Source organism: Xyrauchen texanus, chromosome 49, assembly GCF_025860055.1.
Source record: "Xyrauchen texanus isolate HMW12.3.18 chromosome 49, RBS_HiC_50CHRs, whole genome shotgun sequence".
NCBI classification, from domain to species: domain Eukaryota; kingdom Metazoa; phylum Chordata; class Actinopteri; order Cypriniformes; family Catostomidae; genus Xyrauchen; species Xyrauchen texanus.
Window position 1 is genome coordinate 23,170,189 of NC_068324.1, and position 25,599 is coordinate 23,195,787.

At 39.1% G+C, this 25,599-nt stretch overlaps 1 protein-coding gene across 1 annotated transcript in view; it reads left to right on the plus strand.

Annotated features, from left to right (window-relative positions):
* Positions 1–19,739, plus strand: part of ano5a (anoctamin 5a) — a 76,546-nt gene extending 56,807 nt beyond the window's left edge. The window contains exons 15-20 of the mRNA XM_052123004.1: positions 29–126; positions 4,214–4,344; positions 5,089–5,294; positions 5,390–5,592; positions 5,681–5,786; positions 16,915–19,739. Coding sequence (XP_051978964.1) covers positions 29–126; positions 4,214–4,344; positions 5,089–5,294; positions 5,390–5,592; positions 5,681–5,786; positions 16,915–17,160 — 990 coding nt within the window. The 3' untranslated portion in view covers positions 17,161–19,739. The remainder of the gene's footprint in view (positions 1–28; positions 127–4,213; positions 4,345–5,088; positions 5,295–5,389; positions 5,593–5,680; positions 5,787–16,914) is intronic.
* Positions 19,740–25,599: the final 5,860 nt, after the last annotated feature.

Here is a 25,599-nt window from a genome sequence, read left to right on the forward strand (position 1 = left end):
TAACTATAATGTATGATTGTCTGTGCAGTGTGAGCCGGGTGGTTGTCTGATCGAGTTAACCACTCAGTTAGTGATCGTGATGGTCGGTAAACAGGTGTGGGGGAACATACAGGAAGCTCTTGTACCGTAAGTCCCCATGACCTCATAATCACGCCGAAAACACCATGTTGAATTCATAATCACTATTATCTGTTTCATGGTCATTGTGGACATGCCACTATTTCTGATACAATAACTGTATACAGAGAATAGTAATAAATATAGCTAAAACAAAGCTTAACGGATCCATCTAATGTTCAGGGGAATTAACTTAGAATAATTTTTTTGCATGTGTTGTCTGCGTAGTTGTAGCACCTGATTTGCTAAAGGAATTATGCAAACAAGGCAATGGCACAAACATGCCATTCTTTAAATTTTCCAGGCTGCTTCATTCTGAGTCTTAGGTTGTAGACAGGGTTGGGGAGTTACGAAATACAAGTAACGGGATTACATATTTAAAATACAAAATATAAGTAACTGTATTCCACTACAGTTACCATTTAAATAATTGATAGTTAGAATACTGTTACATTTAAAAAGTATTTTGATAACTGAAGAGATTACTTTGCATTTTATTGTCATTTGTTTAATTTAATATTTAGTTCTTTCAGATGGAAAACATTTATACATAAAAATGATGTGATCCAAAGTGCATTTGAACAGCAGTGAAACACTTTCTTATGATGTGTTACATTCATACGAGCAGAGAAGTACGTTTGAAGTAAGAATCACCCGACCTCCACAACCAAACTAGTATTTTATAAATTCAGGGGGGGATAGTGACATGCTTTGATAGCATTATACTTTTGGTAAATTTTAACATTCACCTATGCTGTGCTTCTAATTCTCTATCTAAGGAGTTTTCAACACTTATTGACACCTTGGATTTTGTTCAGTGGGTAAATGGCCCCACTCATTCACATGGTCATACACTTGACTTGGTATTAACGCATGGAATATCTGTTGACAGCATTGAAATCTGTGACAACACCTTTTCTGATCACAATCCTATCCTATTTTCAACCTCTCTCTCTGACTCTGTGGTCCCATCTCAGGTGTGCTTGTCACGTTTATTTTCTCCATGCTCCTCTACAGATTTCTTAAATGCAAATAACGAGGTCCATAAACCTCTGGATTTTGCATCTTCATCAAACAATTGGGAGGAACATTTCAATTTATTCAATTCCATCTGTTCAAATACCTTAAACTCTATAGCTCCACTAAAGGTACGTCAGAGCCCTGGTTTAATGACACTACACAGTCACTCAGGCAGGTCTACCGGCAGGTGGAACGTAAATGGAAAAAGGACCATCTACGAGTTTCTTTCAAAATAATGAAGAATGCACTGTCCACCTTCCAGAAAGGTGTGAAATCTGCTAAATCGAAATATCTATCTGAGATTATAACTAAAAACTCCTATAGACCCAGAACTCTTTTCTCCACCATCAACTCAGGATCTCAGGACTAATAGTTGTGTTAGGATTTAAAACTGAGACATCAGTGGATCTATGTGAAAACGTTCTTAATATTTTTACCAAAAAGGTTACCAGTATTCGATCTCAGCTGCTGCCAGATGTTCATGACCTGGTTGAGACTCCATCTTGTCCAGCTGTTTGGAGTAAATTTGAGCCTGTTTCTCTCCAATTATGCAGAGAAATCACTGAACGTCTAAAGCCTACCTTATCTCCAAATGAATTGTCATTTGTCATACTACCACACTTTTACAAGCAAATATTTGACACTATTGGTCCAGTTTTACTGTCTGTTATTAACAACTGTCTCTGCACTGAGACTGTCCCGACTTTCCTTAAACTTGCAATGGTGACACCTCTCCTCAAAAAACCCACTTTGGATCCCGCTATCTGTACCAATTTTAGGCCTATCTCTAACTTGCCTTTTATAGCAAAGATTATGGAGAAGGCAGTTTTAACCCAGTTGCAATCATTTTTAAATATGAACGATATCCTTGAACCTCTCCTGTCAGGTTTAAAGGCTTTGCATGGTACAAAACCTGCTCTACTAAAAGTACTCAATGATATCTTAATGACTGCAGACTCTGGGAATGTCATGGCCCTGGTAATCTTAGCTCAGCATTTCACCTGGTTGACATTTACATTTAAATGTACAATTACACATTTGGCAGATGCTTTTATCCACTTACAGTGCACTTATTACAGGGACAATCCCCCCAGAGCAACCTGGAGTGCCTTGCTCAAGGACACCGTGGTGGTGGTTGTGGGGATCGAACCAGCGACCTTCTGATTACCAGTTATGTGCTTTAGCCCACTATGCCACCACAATATCCTTATTTCACGCCTTGAGCATTGTGTTGGTATTCAAGGTACGGCTCTGAATTGGTTCCGGTCATATCTATCAGATTGAAGCTTCTCTGTTGCAGTGGGCCAGCACACTTCCTCTGTGGCACGGCTTACCTGTGGTGTTCCACAGGGTTCTATCCTCGCTCCTACCCTATTTTCTTTACTATGGGTAATTTGGGTTATTTAATTGTTATGCTGATGACACACAGATCTATGTACCTATAAAACGTAATGACAAACAAGCTCTTGACCCTCTCTTAGCTTGTCTGCAGGAACTCAAAACCTGGCTGACAAATAATTTCCTACACCTAAATGAGAATAAAACAGAAATTATCCTGTTTGGACCAGTTGTGCTTAAAACAGTTAACAGCATTGACTTAGGTGTTCTCACTCCTCATCTCACTTCTCACGTTAAGAACCTAGGCTTTCTCTTTGATAGTAGCCTAAAGTTTGCCAAACAAATTAACGAAGAGTTTAGATCCAGTTTTTTCCACCTATGTCACCTAGCTAAAACAAAACATTTCCTATCCAGGAAAACTTCTGAAATTGTGATCCATGCCTTTATTTCTTTACGCTTGGATTACTGTAATTCTCTGTACTCTGGCCTGAACCAACCAGCTCTATCCCGCATGCAGATGGTCCAAAATGATGCAGCACGACTTTTAACTGGCAGTCGTAAATATGAACACATCACTCCCATCCTGATCTCAGATTTCGAATTGATTTTAAGATTTTAACATTTGTCGATAAAAGCTTAAACAATCTGGCGCCCCATTATCTCTATGATTTTGTTTGTCCGCAAAACCCAACAAGATCACTCAGATCCGGGGATCGTGGACTTCTGTCTGTTCCTAGATCAAAGATGAAGCATAGAGGTGATCATGCATTTTGTATCACTGGCACCAAACTGTGGAACAGCTTACTGGATTACCTCAGGACCGCCTCCTCTCTATCTGTTTTTAAATCTTTGCTTAAAACTTTCTTATTTTTATTAGCTTTTAATTTGCCTTAAATCATGGTTAAGCTGTGAAATTGCCCTGTTACCTATGTTTTATTTCTGTTATACTGTCTTGCCTGTCTATTGCGTGGCTCTCTGGAATACTCTATTCTGATTGGTCAATTGTCCCATCTAACAGTCTGATTTTTCTAATATCATCTGGGGAATCAATTATATCAGACCGCTCATCCGGGTATGGCGAGTCATCTCTCTACTTCTCTTATTAATCTGCCATCTCTACAAGTAAGCTAATAAAATCATTTGAGCTCAAATCAGTGTTTCATGTCTATTCGTATTTATTTGGCAAGTAGTCTTGTAATAAATTGATAATGAGGAGTAAGACATTCATTTTCGCGATGTAAACACCAAGAGAATTCTGGACTCCACAATTTCTTTCTTTTCACATAATAACATAAAAACTCAAATCAATGTTTTATGTACATTTATTTACTCTATTTATATTATAGCTTCGTAATAAGGATCGTGTGCGGTCAGCCTTTTATTATTGCTAAATAAACCCTGGCTGGGTGATGAGGACCGACTGACTGACTAGCATCTCATAACGTAATAGCAAAGCATAATGTAATAACTGTAAGTAATATGTAATAAATGTTCATAATGTAATAATTTTATCAAAACGGAAAAAAAAATTATTCTATATTATAATAACCTGTTTCACATTATGTAATAGATTATTTAATGAGAAATGGATTACATAACGAACTCACTGTAGCTTTATCATGATGTAAAGTATACATCATGTAATATTACATAATGTATTAGTGAAACATAATCTTTATAATATTAAACTTTTGTCAACATAATAATGTGATAAATGATTATGCTTATGTGTATTTAGCTGGTTGTGTAACTGGTGGGTGAGCCGGAATGCTCGGAATCATCCGGAGAGTCTGTACAGCCGCTGGGAGCAGGATCACGACCTGCAGGATTTCAGTCAGCTTGGCCTCTTCTACGAGTATCTGGAGATGGGTGTGTCACATGTGCACAGGACATCAGTGTTGGGGAATAACTAAAATTTGCAATGATATTGGTTTAATTAATCAATGACAATAGTGTTATTTTTATTTTATTTTGTATTATTTTAAAATATTCAGAAAATAGCTGCAACAAATAAATCACAACAAAACCAGTTTACCAATAAATTTGAGTCATCACTCAATAGTCTTCTCAGCACAGCATTTTATGCATTTTCTGTAGTGAAATAAATATGTAGAAATAAATACTGCTCAGGATCACTTTATTTGTTTTATTTAGTTCAGTCATGACAACTCTGAATAAATTTAAGGTGTTATAATAGATAGGATATATCCCTTTGAAGCAGATCTAGACATGTGAAAACTCTTGTAGTGTGCTGCAGATAAACCGACTTACTTGCAAACAAGTGAGTTAATTTAAATGTTAAACAAAGAGTATGCAAGTAATTATTAATTATATGATCTTTCACAAAAAAAAAAAAGAAATGTGCCCTTGTATTTGTAGCTTGTAGTGTAGCTAACCACTTTTTCAAAAGGGTAGCATTATTTTACTTTAAATTATGAGTAGCTTCTCCAACACAGAATTACACACACGCTCACCAGCAATATCTATGAACAAGTTTTCAGCCTGTAATACCACAATCTTACAGACAGAGGGCACAGTAGCCTATCTTTCAATGGACAAGAGCATCATCTGTCTCTCTCTCTCGCTCTCTCTCTCTCTCTCTGACTTTTTTAGTGGTTCAGTTTGGTTTCATCACTCTGTTCGTGGCCTCTTTTCCTCTGGCTCCTGTACTGGCTCTGATCAATAACATTGTTGAAGTTCGAGTGGACGCCTGGAAGTTGACAACTCAGTTCCGCCGTCCAGTGGCATCTAAAGCTCACAGCATCGGTGCATGGGAGGAGATCCTAAACATGATCGCTGTTCTCTCAGTGGTCACCAATGTGAGTCATTATATTAGAAGTTAGATATCCTGATTTTGTTATGAATGTACTAAATGTCTTTCTCTAATATACTGCATGTCATTGATGTCTTTCAGGCCTTCATAGTGTCATTTACATCAGACATGATTCCCCGGCTGGTGTATCTGTACGCGTATCACCCTGGTACAGAGATCACTATGCAAGGATACATCAACAACAGCCTGTCTGTCTTCAACATCTCTGAGATCCCACCAGAAAACCGTCCGGAGGATGACGAGAACCCGGACTGGTTCAACAGCACCACAATGACCACCTGCAGGTCTGTGCAGTTATGTACTGTTATGTGCATTTGTACCTATAGATACAGCTTCATAATTATAAAGATGCCTGTTGTGTGGATACTGTAGGTACCGTGATTACCGCTACCCATCCGGACATGAGAAACAGTACAGCCATACGATGCAGTTCTGGCACATTCTCGCAGCCAAAATGGCATTTATCATCATCATGGAGGTATGAGCTGTTCTTGTATCCTAAAGAATAGCAAATCCATCTATGTAATATTGAAATATGTTAACTGCAATTCTATAAGATTTGGTATCTATTTCTTAAGGCCTGTTTGCCCCATGAGCAAAACACTGCACTAATTGCAGAGGAAACACATGAGTAAAATAAAAACTATGCACACGGAGAATCTAATATATATATTGTGTTGGGGTGAGCAAGGGGGTTGGTATGGGTGTGGCATCAGGCGTTGGAGTGGAATTTATTTAACCCTTGTGTATTGTTCATTTCTGAGTCACACGTTTTGTGTTCATGGGTCAAATTTTTATGTTATTTAGGCCTTTTTTACCTCAAAATTTCTAAATGACACCATCCATTTTCATATAAAATAAGCCCATTTTATGTTTTCAATTAACCTGCCACAGCTACGTGTAAACTTTACCACAATGTATAAGGTAATCTGTCTCAGACTCTGCTTTAATCTGTGTGTGTGTGTGTGTGTGTGTGTACGTGTGTGTGTGAGAGAGAGAGACGGAGAGAGTGAGTGCACGCATAAAAGGTGCTATTTTTATTTAAGATACAAAATGGATTGCGGAGTTGTGTGGCACCATGCAAGGTTCTGACCCATGAACGGCGAGCTCTACACACTTTTCTAGTTTTTAATACTTTTGGGTCATAAACCAGTGAGATTCGATAGACCCTGTTCCATAACTGTTCTAGGAAGACAATATGTCAAAGAATTTAAAATCTTTGAGCTCTGGAGACATTAAAAGACACTCACGTGCTCAAGCTGAAGCCCCTGAGCAGCAGGCCGAAAGCCTGAGACTCAATTTGGCCAGTGAGTTGAAAGAGATTCAGCGTTAACTGTCGAACATGTTGGCAATGCTGACAAACGTTGTTTGCGACTTGGAGGATCTTGCTGTAAAACGTCGATCGATCATTGCCATGGAGACTAATTTCACTGAGTTGGTTACAAGAGTGGTGGATGTTGAGAAACGGAATGACTATCCTGAATCATTGGAGAGTGAATTAGCTGCTAACCTGCTAGCGATCGAAGTAGACTTGGAGCTCATCTGGGAAAAGTTGGAAGACCTTGAGAATCGTAACCGGCGAAACAACGTCAGAATTGTTTGAATTCCTGAGGACAAAGAAGGCCGAGATATGGTGAAATTCGTAGATGGGCTCTTCCCAAGTCTGCTCGATATAACAGGCCAAATTTCTGAGATCATCCGATAAAGATCTCCTGTTACGCAAGGCGAAGAGTAAAGGAAGGCTTTCTTGCCCACAGCAAGCTATGTCCTTCATAAAGTCAATGGAATGAGTAAGTCATTGTGTGATACTCTCGATGCAGCCGAGTGGGCCTGACTCATTGAACATTCACTTGACCATCAAAGGAAACTGAGCACCTTTTTTGTTTCTTTTTGTATTGGTTCCGCCTAGCATCTGGAGTCTGTTTTGGAATAACACTACTTCTGAACAGTTTGTGGATGAATATGAACGTTCTATTTGGCCAGTGAATTATGGTACCCCATGTTCCCACAGTGTCCCCCACAGGGCATCCTGAGGGGCATGATCGTATGCCTTCACCAAGTCCACAAAACACATGTAAACTGGATGAGCAAACTTCCACGCCCCCTCTAGGACCCACACTAAGGTAAAGAGCTGACCCACTGTTCCACAACTGGGACAGAATCCACATCGTTCCTCCTCAATCTGAGGTTCGACAATCGGGGCAGAGGATCTTCTTTAACACCCTGACGTAAGCTTTCCCTGGTAGGCTGAGAAGTGTGATCCCTTGATAGTTTGGACACACTCTCCGGTCCCCCTTCTTAAAAATGGGAACAACCACACTTGTCTGCCAATCCCTAGGTACCACCCCAGTTGTACATGCAATGCTGAAAAGGCCCAACAAAATCCAGGGACTTCAGCATCTCAGGGCAAATCTCATCCACCCCTGGTGCCTTGCCACTTTGGAGCTCTTTGACGACCTCAGTGACTTCTGCCAGAGAAATGGGTGTCAACCCCCCAAAGTCCTTCATCCCTGCCTCTTCCAGCCTTCGGCTTGCTCACTGGTTTTCTAAATACAATTATTATTTAATTACTTATATTTAAACACAATTCACAATCATATTTTATCAAACTACACAATGATGATCTCTTAGACATTACAGATATTACAGTTTCATTTTCTGTTAATGCATGAGTTTCTGTAATGCTGGTTTGAAAAGATGTGTGTTTTGAAAAGTGCTACACAAATAAAAAAATAAAAATCAACAGAGTGAGTGTTAGTCAGGTTTAGGAGTTCCTCAAAGTGTCCCTTCCACCGCTCAACTAAATCGCCAGGCGAGTTCAACAGTTCTCTGCCCCAGCCAACAACGGCCAGGACAAATCCCTGCTTTCCACTTATGAGTTGTCTTATGGTTTGCCAGAACCTCTTTGAGGCTGACAAAAATTATTTCTCCATGGCCTCCCCAAACTCCTCCCACACCCATGTTTTCACTTCCACAACCGCTGCCCCTACAGTCCTTCTGGCCTGCTGGTAGCTGTCAGCCGAGGCTGGAGTTCCACGGGCTAACCAATCCAGAAAAGCCTCCTCCTTCAGCCTGATGGCTTTCTTCACCACAGGTGTCCACCAGTGGGTTCTAGGATTACCACCCTGACAGGCACCAGCAACCTTCCAGCCACAGATCACATCGCCTCTGCAATGAAGGACTTAAACAGGGTCCACTCAGACTTCATGTCTCTAGCCTCCTCCACGATGTGGGAGAAGCTCCTCTGTAGGTGGTGATTAAAAGTCTCTGCCAAAGGTTTCCAGTTCACCCTCACAATCTGTTTTGGTTTACCAGGTCTATCGGGCAGTTTCCCCCGCCATCTCATCCAACTCACCACCAGGTGGTGATCGGTTGACAGCTCAGTTCCTCTCTTCACCAGAGTGTCCAAAACATATGGCCTGAAGTCTGATGATATGTCAATAAAGTTGATCCTCGACCTTTGGCCTAAGGTCCTCTGATACCAGGTACGCTTATGAACAACCTTATGTCTGAACATGGTGTTTGTTATGGCCAATCCATGACAAGCACAGAAGTCCAATAACAGAACACCACTCGGGTTCACATCAGGCAGGCAGTTCCTCACAATTATTCCCCTCCGGGTATCTCCATCATTGCCAACATGGGCATCGAAGTCTCCCAGCAGAACTATGGAGTCCCCAGCTGGCACCCCCTCCAGGGCCCCTCCTATGGTCTCCTAGAAGGCTGAATACTCTGGACTGTGGTTAGTGCATAAGCACAGAACACAGTCAGAGATTTTCCCCAGCAACATGAAGTCATAATGAGGCAGCCCTCTCATCTACTGGGCTAAACTCCAAGATCGTAGTGCCAAGCCATGGGCTTGTGAGTATACCCACACCTGCTCGATGTCTTTCACATGAAGTCATAATGAGGCAGCCCTCTCATCTACTGGGCTAAACTCCAAGATTGTAGTACCAAGCCATGGGCTTGTGAGTATACCCACACCTGCTCGATGTCTTTCACACTGAGCAACTCCGAAGAAGAAGAAAGTCTTTGGATCCAGAGCCAGAACTGTGTATAGAGGTGAGTCCAACTATATCTAGTTGGTATCTCTTAACCTCACACACTAATTCTGGCTCCATCCTTACCAGTTAGGTCACATTCCATGTTCCAAAAGCCAGTTTCTGTAACCAAGGTCAAGTCCGCACAGCCCCCTGCCTTCGCCTGCTATGCGTTGGGCATTGCCCCGTTGGGCATATTTCTCTCCTTGCAGGTGGTGGGCCCACTTGGGAGCAATTTCCAAATTCCTGAAGGTACCATGTTCATCTGTATAAACAATAGTGTGCAAGTATAAACACCATGGGACCATGCAGCCATTATACCACTCAGGAAGCAGACAATTCTGTCTATTAGAGATGAATGTAGTTTGGTGAGAAGAGTGTTAATCAATCCCAGAACAACAGCAAAGGACATTGTGAAGATGATGGAGGAAACAGTTAGAAAAGGATCTATATCCACAGAAAAATGTGCCCTATATCTGCTCCAAAACCGCCATAAAAAAGCCAGACTACATTTTCCAAGTGCACACAGGGACAAAGATCTTACTTTTTGGAGAAATGTCCTCTGGTCTGATGAATGAAAATTTCAATATTTGGCCATAATGACCATCATTATATTTGGAGGAAAAACGGTGAGGCTTGCAAGCCGAAGAACACCATCCCAACCAAGAATCATGGGGGTGGCAGCATCACATTGTGGGGGTGCTTTACTGCAGGAGGGTCTGGTGCACTTCACAAAATAGATGGCATCATGAGGAAAGAAAATTATGTGGATATATTGAAGCAACATTTACATTTACGCATTTGGCAGACGTTTTTATCCAAAGCGACTTACAGTGCAATTATTACAGGGACAATCCCCCCGGAACAACCTGGAGTTAAGTGCCTTGCTCAAGGACACAATGGTGGTGGCTGTGGGGTTTGAACCAACGACCTTCTGAATAACAGCCCTGTGCTTTAGCCACTACGCCACCACCACTCAACATCTTAAGACATCAGCCATGAAGTTAAAGCTTGGTTATAAATAGGTCTTCCAAATGGAAAATTACACAATCATATCTCAAAAGTTGTGGCAAAATGGCTCAAGGACAACAAGGTCAAGGTATTGGAGTGGGCATCACAAAGCCCTGACGTCAATCCGATATAAAATTTGCGGACAGAACTGAAAAAGCGCGTGCGAGCAAGGAGGCCTACAAACCTGACTCAGTTACACCAGTTCTGTGTGGAGAAATGGGACAAAATTCCAGCAACTTATTTTGAGAAGATTGTGGAAGGATACCCAAAATATTTGACCCAAGTTAAACAGTTGATAGGCAATGCTACCAAATACTAACAAAGTGTATGTGAACTTCTTACCCAGTGGGAATGTAATGAAAGAAATAAAAGCTGAAAAAAAAAATTCCCTCTACTAATATTCTGACAATTCACATTCTTAAAATAAACTGGTGATCCTATCTGACCTAAGACAGGGAATGTTTTCTATGATTAAATGTCAGGAATTGTGAAAAACTGAGTTTAAATGTATTTGACTAAGGTGTATGTAAACTTCTGACTCCAGCAGTAGTTATAAAAATGAATATAAACATGTAAATCCTGAATATATGGTTATAAATCCAAAATATATAATTATATATATATATGATCGTGGAGAATAGCATGAGTCTCCACATGCTGTGAGGCAACTGAGACTTGTCCTCCGCCACCCGGATTGAGGTGAGTAACCACGCCACCACTAGGACCTAGGAAGCAGTGGGAATTGGGCATGCCAAATTGGGTGAAAAGGAGATCAAATAAAAAATAAAATAAAGAACAATGTGTCGGTTTCAAAACTATCAACTGTCTACTTTCAAGCTACTCTGAAACTTTTGGAAGCTACTCTGAAACTTTTGGCTGACGTCATTGGACTTCCTGTTTCTGACGGCACAGCACGCACGCACGCTGCACGAGAGTTTGTTTGTGGCCTGCTTAGCACTGCTTATTCTCATACGTTCAACGTTATAGTCATCGTACATAGTTATATCCTTTGTCATTTTACCGCGTTTCAGATTCTTCCGCTTTTTCTCCCGTTTCATCTGCGTGGATTTTACCGGTTGCTGCTGACACCTAGCTAGAGTCTGTGTTTGTAGCCTTTAATCCTTAAACATCCGCCATTTTTAAGCACGCATCGGGTCTTCCCGTATTATTCTCTTATCGGGATTCAACTGCGTGCATATTCCACCTGTATCCGTTACACAGATTATTGCATCGACCTCAAAGCACCGCTTATCAAGAACAACCACCACCAACAACAAACAATTTTGTGAGGGATTCAAATCAATCTGAAAACCCTCACCGCTCAGGAACAACAAACAATTTGCGGTAAGTCATGGCATCGGCTCAAGTTATTTGTTCATGCATTGCATGTCACGTTTAAAATAGCCTCCTCCGTCAGCAGTGAGGGATTCACTTGTGATAAATGTAAGGAATTAGTCAGGCTGACGGAGAAGGTTAATGAGTTAGAGACTGGCATCCGAACGCTAGTAGAGGTCAGTGAGAAATAGAAGCCGTTTGATACTGTTTCGGATGCGGGCAGTACAGAGAGCAACACACACACTTTGGTTCCGGTTATAGAGCCCCTGCAGCAGGGCATTTGGGTGACGTCTCGGCGGCATACTCGTTCAGCAAAGAGACACCAATCTCCCGCTCCTGTTAGGGTTTCCAATAAATTCTCCCCACTCAGTGATACACCCACTGAGAATCATATTGAAAGAGCCCTTGTTATCGGTGATTCTATTGTAAGGAACGTGGAAATAGAGACTCCAGCCACTATTGTTAATTGCATTTTGGGGGCCAGAGTGTCTGTCATCAAATCAAATTTACAAGTGCTGGCTAATGCTAAACGTAGATTTTCTAAAATTGTTATCCATGTCGGCACTAACGATGTCCAGCTTCGCCAGTCGGAGATCACTAAAGATAATGTTGAAGAGGTGTGCAAATTTGCAAAAACGATGTCAGACACTGTAATATGCTCTGGTCCCCTCCCTGCTCGTCGTGGTGACGAGGTTTATAGTAGATTAGTGTCACTGAATGGCTGGATGTCTGAGTGGTGTCTGCAGAATAAAATAGGATTTATAGACAATTGGAAAAGTTTTTGGGGTAGACCTGACATGCTAAAGAGAGATGGACTCCATCCCTCCAGGGAAGGTGCCGCTCTCCTCTCTAGTAATTTGGCTCATAGACTTAATAATGATATTAATTGACTAAATGTGGCCCAGGTCAGGAAGCAGACAAACTGGTTAATCCGAACGTCTGCTAGCTGCCTTGAGACGTCACACAGGTCACATAAACTACAACACATAGAGACTGTATCACCTAGATATCTCATAGAGACTGTGAATGTTCCACGAACTACGAAACACAATACCCTCACTAAATCATTTAGAAAAAATTTGATTAAGGTCAAACTTGAACAAAACAAACAAATAAAAAATGTACATCATATAAAAATAGGGCTACTAAACATTAGATCTCTTTCTACCAAAGCACTAATTGTCAATGAAATGATTACAGATCATAGATTGGATGCGCTCTGTTTGACTGAAACCTGGCTTAAACCGGATGAATATATTAGTTTAAATGAATCTACTCCCCCAGGTTATTGTTATAAACATGAGCCTCGTCTGACGGGTCGAGGAGGAGGTGTTGCTACAATTTACAGTGAAGTTTTTGGTGTTACTCAGAGGACAGGATATAAATGTAAGTCTTTTGAACTAATAATGCTTAAGGTGACACCGTCAAATACAAATATAAATAAAAATTCTCTGTCGTCCTTTACCCTTGCTACAGTGTATAGATCACCCGGGCCTTATTCAGATTTCCTTAGTGAATTTGCACATTTTTTATCAGATCTTGTAGTTACTGTAGATAGAGCCTTAATTGTTGGTGACTTCAACATTCACATAGATAATGAAAATGATACTTTGGGATTAGCATTTATCGATATTCTCAACTCTCTTGGAGTCAGACAAAATGCAACAGGACCAACTCATCGCCATAATCATACGCTAGATTTAATTCTTTCATATGGAGTTGATATTGATAATATAGAAATTCTGCAGCAGAGCGATGACATCTCGGATCATTACCTCGTCTCTTGCATGCTGCAATCAGCTAATGTTACTCAATCTACACCACGCTATCGTTCAGGTAGAACTATTCTTTCGACCACTAAAGATAGCTTCACTAATACTCTTCCAGATCTATCTCATATACTCAATAAACCCCAAAGCCCAGAAGAACTTGATGAAGTAACAAAAAATTTAAATGCAGTCTTCTCTAGCACCCTTGATGTTGTCGCCCCACTTCGATTAAAGAAAATTAAAGAAATAAGCCCTGCACCATGGTACAATGATCACACTCATGCTCTCAAGAGAGCAGCTCGGAAAATGGAGCGCATGTGGAAAAATACAAAATTAGAAGTATTTCAGGGTGCATGGAAGGATAGTGTCTGTAGCTACAAACACGCACTCAAAGCTGCCAGGTCAGCATATTTTAGTAAACTCATAGAAAATAACCACAACAATCCTAGATGTTTATTCAGTACTGTGGCTAAATTGGTTAGGAATAAAGCCTCAACCGAACCAGATATTACGTCACAGCTCACGAGTAATGACTTCATGAATTTCTTCACAGATAAAATTGAAATAATCAGAAATAAAATTGGAATTATGCAATCATCTGTCATAGCACCTCAGAAAACAGTGTCGAATAATTTCCCTCATGTGCAACTTCAATCCTTCGCTATCATAGGTCATGAAGAGCTAACAAAACTTATCGAAACATGAAAAGCCACAACTTGTTTGTTAGATCCTATACCAACTAAGCTGTTAAAAGAGGTATCTCCTGTAATATCAGAACCTCTTCTTAATATCATTAACTCCTCGCTATGCTTAGGACATGTCCCAAGAAACTTTAAAATGGCAATTATCAAACCGCTAATTAAGAAGCCACAACTTAATCCTGGAGAACTTGCTAATTATAGACCGATTTCAAATCTCCTGTTTATGTCAAAAATACTAGAAAAGGTAGTATCCTCCCAAATATGTTCATTTCTACAGAGAAATAGTATATATGAAGAATTTCAATCAGGATTTAGGCCTCAACACAGTACAGAGACTGCACTTATCAGAGTTACAAATTACTTGCTCTTATCATCTGATCGCGGCTGCGTTTCTCTCCTAGTGCTTTTAGATCTTAGTGCTGCATTCGACACGATAGATCACGACATTCTCTTGAATAGGCTACAGAATTATGATGGAATTTGTGGAGTGGCATTAGCATGGTTTAGGTCATATTTAGCAGACCGCTACCACTTTGTCTATGTAAATGAGGAATTGTCAAACCAAACAAAAGTAAAATATGGAGTGCCACAGGGATCAGTTTTAGGGCCTCTGCTTTTCTCCATGTATATGCTTCCCCTGGGAGATACTATCAGGAATCGTGGAATAAGTTTCCACTGCTATGCTGACGATACACAACTTTATATTTTACAATTCTCAAAATTAGCAGAGTGTATTAATGAAATAAAACATTGGATGGCCAGAACTTTCCTTCTACTCAATTCTGACAAAACAGAGGTTCTAATTATTGGACCAAAAAACTCTAAAAATAAGCCACTAAAATATAATTTTACTCTAGATGGATGTACTGTTACATCATCTTCAACAGCGAAGAACTAATGGTGTTATATTTGATACCAATCTGTCCTTTGAAAATCAAATTACAAATGTTTGTAGAACAGCATTCTTCCACCTCAGAAATATTGCTAAATTAAGGCATATGCTCTCGGTTGCTGATGCCGAAAAACTAATTCATGCGTTCATGACCTCAAGACTAGATTATTGTAATGCATTACTGGGAGGATGTCCAGCAAGATCAATAAATAAACTTCAATTGGTTCAAAATGCAGCAGCAAGAGTGCTGACGAGAACCAAGAAATATGATCATATTAGCCCCATTTTATCATCGTTACATTGGCTACCTGTTAAATTCCGTATTGATTTTAAAATTCTGTTAACTACGTACAAAGCTTTGAATGGTCTAGCTCCACAGTACTGAAGTGATCTTCTACCACGCTATATTCCAACACGTTCATTAAGATCACAAAATTCTGGCCTATTAATAGTTCCTAGAATATCAAAATCCACTAATGGAGGAAGGTCCTTTTCATATTTGGCTCCTAAACTATGGAATAGTCTCCCAAACAATGTTCGAGATGCAGACACACTCTCTCAGTTTAAGTCTAGACTAAAGACTCATCTATTTAGCCAGGCATACACCTAATTTATCCTCCAACCCACAATTAGACTGCTTTAGTTGGGTCTGCCGGAACCAGAAACTAGAAACATTGAGCATGATCTCTAACTCTGCAATAAATTAAATGGCATCTACGCTTACATCTTATTATTTGTTTTCCTGTCTCAACCTCGGGACTCCTATCCTGAGGTCACCAGAACCGGCTGGATCCAGCACCATTCCTGCTTCATGTTGGACTCCACTGCTACATGTCGCAGAATGATGATGACTAAATGCAGCCGGTGCCAGCCAAACATCACTTCAATCTATTATGACGGACTTCAGAGGATGAAATGATGCCAACTCCAACCTGCATCACCTCGGTCTATTTATGGACTACGATCTTGAAATGAAATGCTTAGACTAACTATTGCCAACAAAAGCCTTCATCAGCCAATTAACAAGGACAATTGCATCTATGTGAACTTCTGCAATTAATCAAGATGGACTTCAAAGACTTTGGTCATTAATCTTACAGTTCAAACACAATCGATGTTTAATCACTGACCCTTAACACTTAGTTTAATAATTTTAAACCATGATTTTACCTATACATAATTAATATTTACATTACATTCATAATGTTAGCCAGAGGGAACTGGCCCCCACAGTGAGTCTGGTTTCTCCCAAGGTTATTTTTCTCCATTAATCTACATCTTGTGGAGTTTTGTGTTCCTTGCCACAGTCGCCTACAGCTTGCTCACTGGGGTTATTAATACAATTATCATTTAATTATTTTTAAACACTATTAAAAATCGTATTTTATCTAAATTACACAATGATGATTAATCGACTTTATAGACATTACAGTTTTATCATCTGTTAATGCTGATATTCTGTAAAGCTGCTTTGAAACGATGTGTGTTGTGAAAGGCGCTATACAAATAAAATTGAATTGACTTGACTATCCCTTCCAGCCCGACACAGCAACATTGATTCAACCAATGGCATGACTTAGGGGGCCGGACTATCTGTTTGCTGAACAATGGCAGATGAGGGGAGTGTTCAGAAACCTGTTTGAAAGACACTATTTTTACCATTCGATTTGGTGAAACTAGTGGTGCAGAAATGACATCACTTTTAACATCTTAAATATTTTAACAGGATTCAAATCTGGCAAAAATTCATGCTATATGAGAATCTGCCTGTATATGTTTTCTGTAATTACATATTTTTGTCACAAATATTAAAATGCTAATAAATTTGTTCTGCAATAAAACTCTTCTCTTCTTGCAGCATGTGGTGTTTGTGGTGAAGTTTGTTGTGGCGTGGTTGATCCCGGACGTGCCATCAGATGTGAAAGCGCGTATAAAGCGTGAGCGTTACCTGATCCAGGAATACCTGCACGACTATGAGCTGGAGAAACTCAAGATCCAGCTGATCCAGAATGGCCAGAACAGTGAAGAAATAAACAACTGCACGTGTCCGACAACAGCCGCCTCACCTATGAAAATTGAGGTGTTATCAGACTGTCTGGCCTAACACAAGCCCAGACAGATCTCACTGAACCACTACATCATCAGCTGAAAACCAATGAGAAGCTCTCACTCAGTTCATTATAGTGATGAAACAGATTTTTTGCAATATAGTTAGAAGAATTTTTGGTGAAAATGTGCTTAATTATCATGTAAATAATGTTGCATTGTAAACAATCTTAAAGAAAAGGACCTATTTTCAAGATTTTTTTGCATTGTTTGTGGCATTATTTTCATGAAAATGTATCATTTTCTCATCAACAATTCACAATACTGTAGCGCAAAGAATATCATTCTCATTAATGTAATGAAAAAAATGCTTGATAAAAATGGTGACATCTATATTCTGGAACATATGTAAAAAAAAATCACACAAGTACGTTAACATTTTAATAATTTATTTTTCATTAAAATAATGTGAATGAGATTTTTTGCATTGAGATATTGTGACTTTTCTATGAGAATATTCTCAATTATCATGAAAATAATGTCACAATGCCAAACATCTTAACGGTAATCATTTTGTGACATTCCTCTGTTTCTCAGACTCCTCATTTTCACCATGTGACACCCAAGTGTAAGTTCTCATACAGGGGACGCCTCTCAGACACAAGTCTTCCAAGAAAAATGAAGTTCCAATCTTCCTCAAATGTATTTATGTGCAGTAGACCAATCTAAAGCTGCACAAGTTGAGCTGTAACTCATTTGCTGTCTTTGCAGAACGACACTTTCTCCTGTCAAAAAACACTCTCAAGTCGTCTCACTCTCTCTTATATTCATTGTCTCTGTCTACTGTAAGACACTACAAACACTACAGGCTGTTCACATTCTCTGAAAACACTGTGTCAGGGTCAGACTGCTAAAGAGTCTCGTGAAAATAATTGTGGTTAAGTTGTATACATATTAAGTTTAATTTTAGAATATTTAAGAGTTTTTTCCCCATTGTGACATTATGTTCATGACAAAGCACATTTCTCCCTAAATATTTGTTTTTAATTTATACAAATTGGAGAGAAATGTGCTTAATTGTCATTAAAAGACACTGTATTCTTTATCCAAAAATACAGTGACAATATTTTCTTTTTTTTTTCTTTTTTATGTATTCATTTATGTGTTCAGAATACAAGTGTTCAAAAGCTATTAAAACTGTTCTGTTCAAAATGCCTTTAAGTAACCAAAGATTATATGACTTAAAACCATAGTCATCTGCATGAATGTTTTACAATATATAGTTTAAGAATGAGACATTACTATGCAGCTAAAGTTTAAATCAAGTACTTCCATACAATAAAATTAATAATATATAGATGGCATTTTCAGGAACATCTGTTTTATTTGAGTTGTCACAAAGTACTATTAGTACATTTTACATTTAGCACATTGTTTTTAATATTTAAATTAAACATTTAAAATCATTTAAGACTAGATCTGGCACTAAATTTATTACGCAGTATTACTTTCACAGCTTGATGCGTCACTTATACCGATTCTTTGAGCATGTCTTATAATAATTTTTTTTTATTTTATTTTTTTTTTAAGTTTGCTGGAAAGTTAATGGAAAATGAAAGAGTAAAGAGTGTCTTTGCCAAAAAGAGTAGATACATATTTACATATGCACACTACACTTATGATCACTATTTATGATTTTCAAATGTGTTCACAGTTTAAGACAATCTGCACTTTAAACCTTAAAAAAATATCTGCAGGAAACAAACTCTTAAAGCCAAATTTCTTCCTGAGATATGAACGGCAAAGTGAGAAATTGAGCTCATATCTTTTCCATGTTCCATTGTTTGTCTAAATATGCAGTCCAGGATGAGTGTTCACTTAAACTCCATTTTCAATGCATGTGTTGTGTTGTCTTGGTCAGAGAAGGACAAAGTCACTGTGACTTTGATTTTATGTTTTGCACAAAGCACTTATTGAAGGAGTCATTTGTGTCCTTATAATCTCAGTGTTTTGGAAGCAAGACGTGTGAGTCCACATTATTTGGAAATAATACATAGATGCTGACACAAAGCTTGTGGAACATTTTTGCCATGAAAGCTTAAAATAAATTAAAAATGAATGAGGACCAGTTAGGATTAGTTGAACACATATATGATGAGGATGAAGGAAAATCTGAGCGTATGTATTTTGCTGTTATTTGTGACTTGAATATTTCTTTTGGAAATCATGATATTTTGTATGTAAATGGTTGTTGTTTTTCTCAGTCACTGGTTCTGATATGAAGTAAATCACTATTTAATCATTTAAAGAACTGTTATTCATGAAAATGCATACTGTCTGAATATTTCACTGGTCATATGTAGCTGGGAATCTGCTGTGCAGAAAGTTGAACAAGTTGTCTGTAAACACAGTGTCTGATATTTTATGTAGATGTTGAAGTTCTTGAATAGTTTTTGATCTTAAAACCTTTTATGCCTTATTTAAATCCTTCTCTTTTTTTATTAACTTTATAATTATGCTTGTTAGTATTTGTCTTTTGTTTTCTTTATGATCATTATTTCTACTTGATTTCATGGCTTTTTATCCTGGTTTTTTAGCATGCTTATCTTGGACCTGCATATGAATTGTCATCACATTGGCCAATAAACTATTAAATCCAGTTTGTTTTTGTCTTTAATTGTTATTACTTTGAATTCATAATACACAGTACTAATAAAGCTTTTCCTTTGTGCGGTTAATAAAAAGATTGCAGAGCAACACATACAGGCGACAGTAATCTGATTCAAATATTTCCTGGCTTTTATTTGCATTATTCCAAAGAATGTGTTCGTGGGAGAGATTGAACCAGGCCCGGCTCTTCCTAAAGATGTAAGATGGGCCATTGGATCCTCCGGGTGGTCCAAATATTTGGAGGGATGGGCCATGTTTATGATTGGGTGTGTTAGGCTCAACCAATCTTCGCTGTGGAGCTGCCTGGAATTAACCTTTACATTGGGATTCATGCAACAGCTAAGAAGAACTCCCTGGAGATGGATGCAAACCAGGCCTTTGTGAATATTATAATCTTATATACTGTATATCATAAAATATGCAATTGTATCATTTGTGCCTTGGTAAACATTTTGGCTGATATTGTACAGTGGTCGACTGATATTACTAAATGGAGATAGATCAGGGTGCCAAATGACTATTAATGTCAATATAAACTATATAAAACAACTTGAACTTATTTGTCAGCATTTGTAGCATGCTGTCAATTACAACAACACACCCAACACATTTACAGTACACAATACATTGAAAATATGAAATTGTCACAATGTTACCAGCCTATAAAATTCTTGAATACATATTATACTACATAAAGTATTGTCACAAGACTTCATGTTTTCACTTGCTAGCATGATACTGCAGTGATAAAATCATATCTATGCAAAGCTGTATGCAGAGGTGTGTAGTAAGGCAGACACAATCAGTGGGGGGAAAATCAACTGTGACATCCTCCACAACTTTCATGTATTTATAAATTAACCTTACCTTTATACATAAGCATCAAATTGATCCTTTTTTATCTTCAATTTTAAAAGCTTGTAATAAAGGATGTGTTTGCTCTATGCCTCAAATTCACACTCATAATTCCACACACATGACTAAATACATACACAAAGATACCCACAAACACTCATTGACAACAGACACAAATGTTTTTTTATTATTATTCATTTGTTCAAAAGTTATTTTACTTTTAATTCAGTGTTTATTATATTTTTATTAAATGTTTGACATGTTCAAGTGAGATATAATAAACTAATAAACACCGGTTTAAAAATGTACAATAAATGCAAATTAAAGTTATTAATTATTGGATAATTTTGTTTGAATAATCATCAAAATAATTTCAAAGTGAAACTTTGAATAAAATATATATATATATATATATATATATATATATATATATATATATATATATATATATATATATATATATATATATATATATAAAAAGTCTCACGTGTGCTCTGATCACTGCTTCTATAAGTCCCAAATAGCCACAAACTCTACAAAATGAGTCTTTTTACTTGACTCAGCTTGCTTGGGTAAATAATCCACTGTTATGTCTTAAATATTTAGAAGAAGAAATAAAATCAGTTGAACAAAAAAAGTATTATAAACAAATAATCATCTGAATATGTTCATGATTTCTGATGATAAAATATTATATTATTATATGGTTTTTAGCTTTCAAGGTGCTAGAGCAAATATATATATATGAGTGGTGGTGGCGTAGTGGGAAAAAGCACTAAACTGTTAAGCAGAAGGTTGCTGGTTCGATCCCCACTGCCACAACCATTGTGTGCTTGAGCAAGGCACTTAACTCCAATAAAAGCTTCTGCCAAATGCATAAATGCATATTAGTGTTTGCTGCCACCTAGAGGAACAATTTAAGACCAGAAGTAGAGAGATAGAGCAAACAGAGGCTTTATAAGAACTTTTTTAACTTTTTTCCAGCAGGTTCAAAGAAGGGACTTGACTGTTAAGATCATTTTCTCATTCTCTCTTATTTTACTTGAGGCAATTTCTGTAAATGTATTTTAAGTTAAGAATGATAAATGGATATTTCATACAACACTGGTCATGTCCAATATTTTAACATCTTTTGTCTCCCTATGGTCAATCCAGTCATTTCTGCATGATATTCACAAAAAGTACAAAAGGGACGTGACAAGAAGGCTTTTCTTCTTTTTCTTTTAACCACAAAGTGCTTCAAGTAAACTCCATAACCACACTGATTTTGTTAAAAGTTAATTTAGCTGAAAATGTTAATTACTTTCTACATTGAATAAGTTAGTTTAAACATGAACTTGAAAATATAAAGTAAATTCTACATTCAAACATGTCAAATGTAATGCTCAAGTTTATAAGTAATTATTTATGATTGTTTGTTATCTTTACAATGTGTTATCATATATTAGTCCGAAAGTAGAAAACCTTGGTCATAGCCTATTTATTCGCTATTTGTAGTAAATTACACAGGTAAATAAAATAAGTACATTTTTCTTACATTTTCGGTGCTGGTGTTCCCAGCATGCACTGGGCTTGAACAATTAATTAGCTTGGTTTCACTGTTTCCAAGTTTATTTACACCATTTGTATTGTTAATTTTGTTGTTACCTTTGGTAACTTCTTGTTGTGTCTAGTCAAGTGGTTTTTATTGTCGTTTCAACCATATACAGTTAGTAAAGTACACAGCAAAACGAGACAACGTTCCTCCAGGACCATGGTGCTACATAAAAACAACAAAGGACAAACACAGGACCACATGAGACTACACAACTAAATAAAATACCTATATATATATATATATATATATATATATATATATATATATATACCAGGGTTTCCGTTGTCCGGTAATTACCGGACATTGGCCGGTAATTACCGGACATTGGCCGGTAAAAAAATTAAATGTCCGACAAAATTAAATCTCTCCATTCAAATTGTCCGATTAAAATTGCCTAATAATCCCGTCCCCCAACACAATCTGAATTTGAGAATAAGCCTAAAATGTAGGCCTATAAAGCAAAAATACACCGATCTCTTGTTATGTTATAAAGGAACAGGCTCTATCGTTTGAAAGTTATGAAACAACATCGCATGCTGCATTTCAAATAAAGCGCACACCAACGGCTGCAATATAGACCTAAACAACGAACGATTGAGTGAGACGTTTCAAATATGGCCAGGCCCAGGCAGACTAGCTTTAAAAGCTTTTTTCAGAGGCCAGACGATGGTGAATCAGGAACATCTCATTATAGATAGATCAGTGCTTCTAATCCGCGCATTCGTGCAGTTTTTTTCTCTATCATCAAAACTGAATAGCCTATGTTCATCAGTGCATGGTTACATATCAAGCAGGGACACGTTTGTGTGCATTTTATTTTGTGATTTCACCGGAATTAATAGAGAGTCTCCGCAACGGCGATAGATTGAAACGCGCGTCCTAGTGAAGATTGCGCAACTCGCGCAGCGCGTCGTCCATGCAACTGATAGCAGCGGACACGAGCGCTCAGCTTGATTTCAAAAACAACAGATTTTAGCGCTAGATCTCTTATTTAATAACGGACTAAATGAATGATCTGCTAGTTAACTGGAGATGTTTTATTTATTTGTATTAGGTACATCCGTGCCTCAATGTTTCAAAAAGTGAATGTGTGTGAAACCACAGTAAAAAACAATTGGCGTTGATTGACGCCAATCGGACGTTCATGTTTTTTTTTCGTCTATTTGAAAGTTAAGCTAATAATAATATGTTGCATTCTATACGGCCTGATTATGTCATTTTTTAAGTTACATAGACTGCCTCCAGTTTTCCTCAACTTGACTAATTAAGAGGCGATATATTTGACCGGCATATCATCAAAATGTCTGTAAAACGAAACCTCTGCCGGTCACTTTGACCGGCACCATTTTTTTCTAGCGGAAACTCTGATATATACCTATATACCCTTATAAAGTGCACGTGCAAACATGTGCAAAAAGTACGGGACAGTACAAGAAATTTCTGACAATGAACAGGACAATAGGCACAGTGAGTGACAGTGCAGCACCGACCAGTAGCTACACAGTAGTGCAAAAAGATGACAGTTTCTAAAAATGTAAACATAACATACACTATGAGATACTGTTCTAAGCACATAGCAGTTATTGAGGTAGCAGACAGTTATAAAGTGACAGTAATTAAAGTGCAACTCAGGACATGTGTGTGTGTGTGTGTGTGTGTGTGTGTGTGTGTGTGTGTGTGTGTGTGTGTGTGTGTGTGTGTGTGTGTGTGTGTGTGTGTCAAACCAGTCTCTGAGTATTGAGGAGTCTGATGGCTTGGGGAAGAAGTTGTTACACAGTCTGGCCTGAATGCTTCGGTACCTCTTGCCAGACGGCAGGAGGGTAAAGAGTTTGAGGGGTGTGTGGAGTCGTCCACAATGCTGGTTGCTTTGCGGATACAGTGTTTTTTGTAAATGTCTTTGATGGAGGGAAGAGAGACCCCGATGATCTTCTCGGCTGTCCTCACTATCCTCTGCAGGTCTTTGCAGTCCGAAACGGTGCAAGTCCCAAACCAGGCAATAGTCTACCAGGCAATACTCCCTCTATAGAATGTAGTGAGGATGGGGGGTGGGAGATGTGCTTTCCTCAGCCTTCGAAGAAAGTAGAGACGCTGCTGGGCTTTCTTGGTGATAGAGCTGGTGTTGAGGGACCAGGTGAGGTTCTCCGCCAGGTGAACACCAAGGAATTTGGTGCTCTTGACGATCTCCACAGAGGAGCCGTCGATGTTCAGCAGAGAGTGTTCACCTTGTGCTCTCCTAAAGTCAACAACCATCTCTTTTGTTTTGTCGACATTCAGGGACAGGTTGTTGGCTCTACATCAGTCTGTTAGTCGCTGCACCTCCTCTCTGTATGCTGACTCGTCGTTCTTGCTGATGAGACCCACCACGGTCGTGTCATCGGCGAACTTGACGATGTGGTTCGAGTTGTGCATTGCTGCACAGTCGTGAGTCAGCAGAGTGAACAGCAGTGGACTGAGCACACAGCCCTGGTGGGCCCCAGTGCTCAGTGTGGTGGTGGTGGAGATGCTGTTCCCGATCCGGACTGACTGAGGTCTCCCAGTCAGGAAGTCCAGGATCCAGTTGCAGAGGGAGGTGTCCAGGCCCAGGAGGTTCAGCTTTCCAATCAGGTGCTGAGGAATTATCTTGTTGAATGCTGAGCTGAAATCTATGAACAGCATTCGAACGTATGAGTCCTTTTTGTCTTGGTGGGTGAGGGCCAGATGGAGGGTTGTGGTGATGGCGTCGTCCGTTAAACGGTTTGGACGATACTCAAACTGGGTATCTGAGGGGGGCAGCTGGGTCTTAATGTGCCTCATGACGAGCCTCTCGAAGCACTTCATGATGATTGATGAGTGCGACGGGACGGTAGTCGTTGAGGCAGGACACTGAAGACTTCTTTGGCATGGGGATGATGGTGGTGGCCTTGAAGTACGTTGGAACGACGGCGCTGCTCAGAGAGATGTTGAAGATGTCGGTAAGAACATCTGCTAGCTGGTCTGCACATCCTCTGAGCACTCTACCAGGAATGTTGTCAGGTCCAGCAGCCTTCCGTGGGTTGACTCTACATAGAGTTTTCCGCATATCCGCCGTAGTAAGACAGAGCACCTGGTCGTTGGGAGGAGGGGTGGTCTTCCTCACCACCACGTCGTTCTGCACTTCAAACTGAGCGTAGAAGTCATTCAGCGCATCTGGAAGGGAGGCATCTTTGTCACAGGCAACTGATGTTGTCCTGTAGTTGGTGATGGCCTGGATGCCCTGCCACATGCGCCGCGTGTCACCGCTGTCCTGGAAGTGACTGTGGATTCTCTGGGCATGTGCCAGCTTTGCCTCTCTGATTGGCCAGGACAGTTTGGTCCTAGCTGTTCTTAGGGCTGCCTTATCACCTGCTCTGAAGGCAG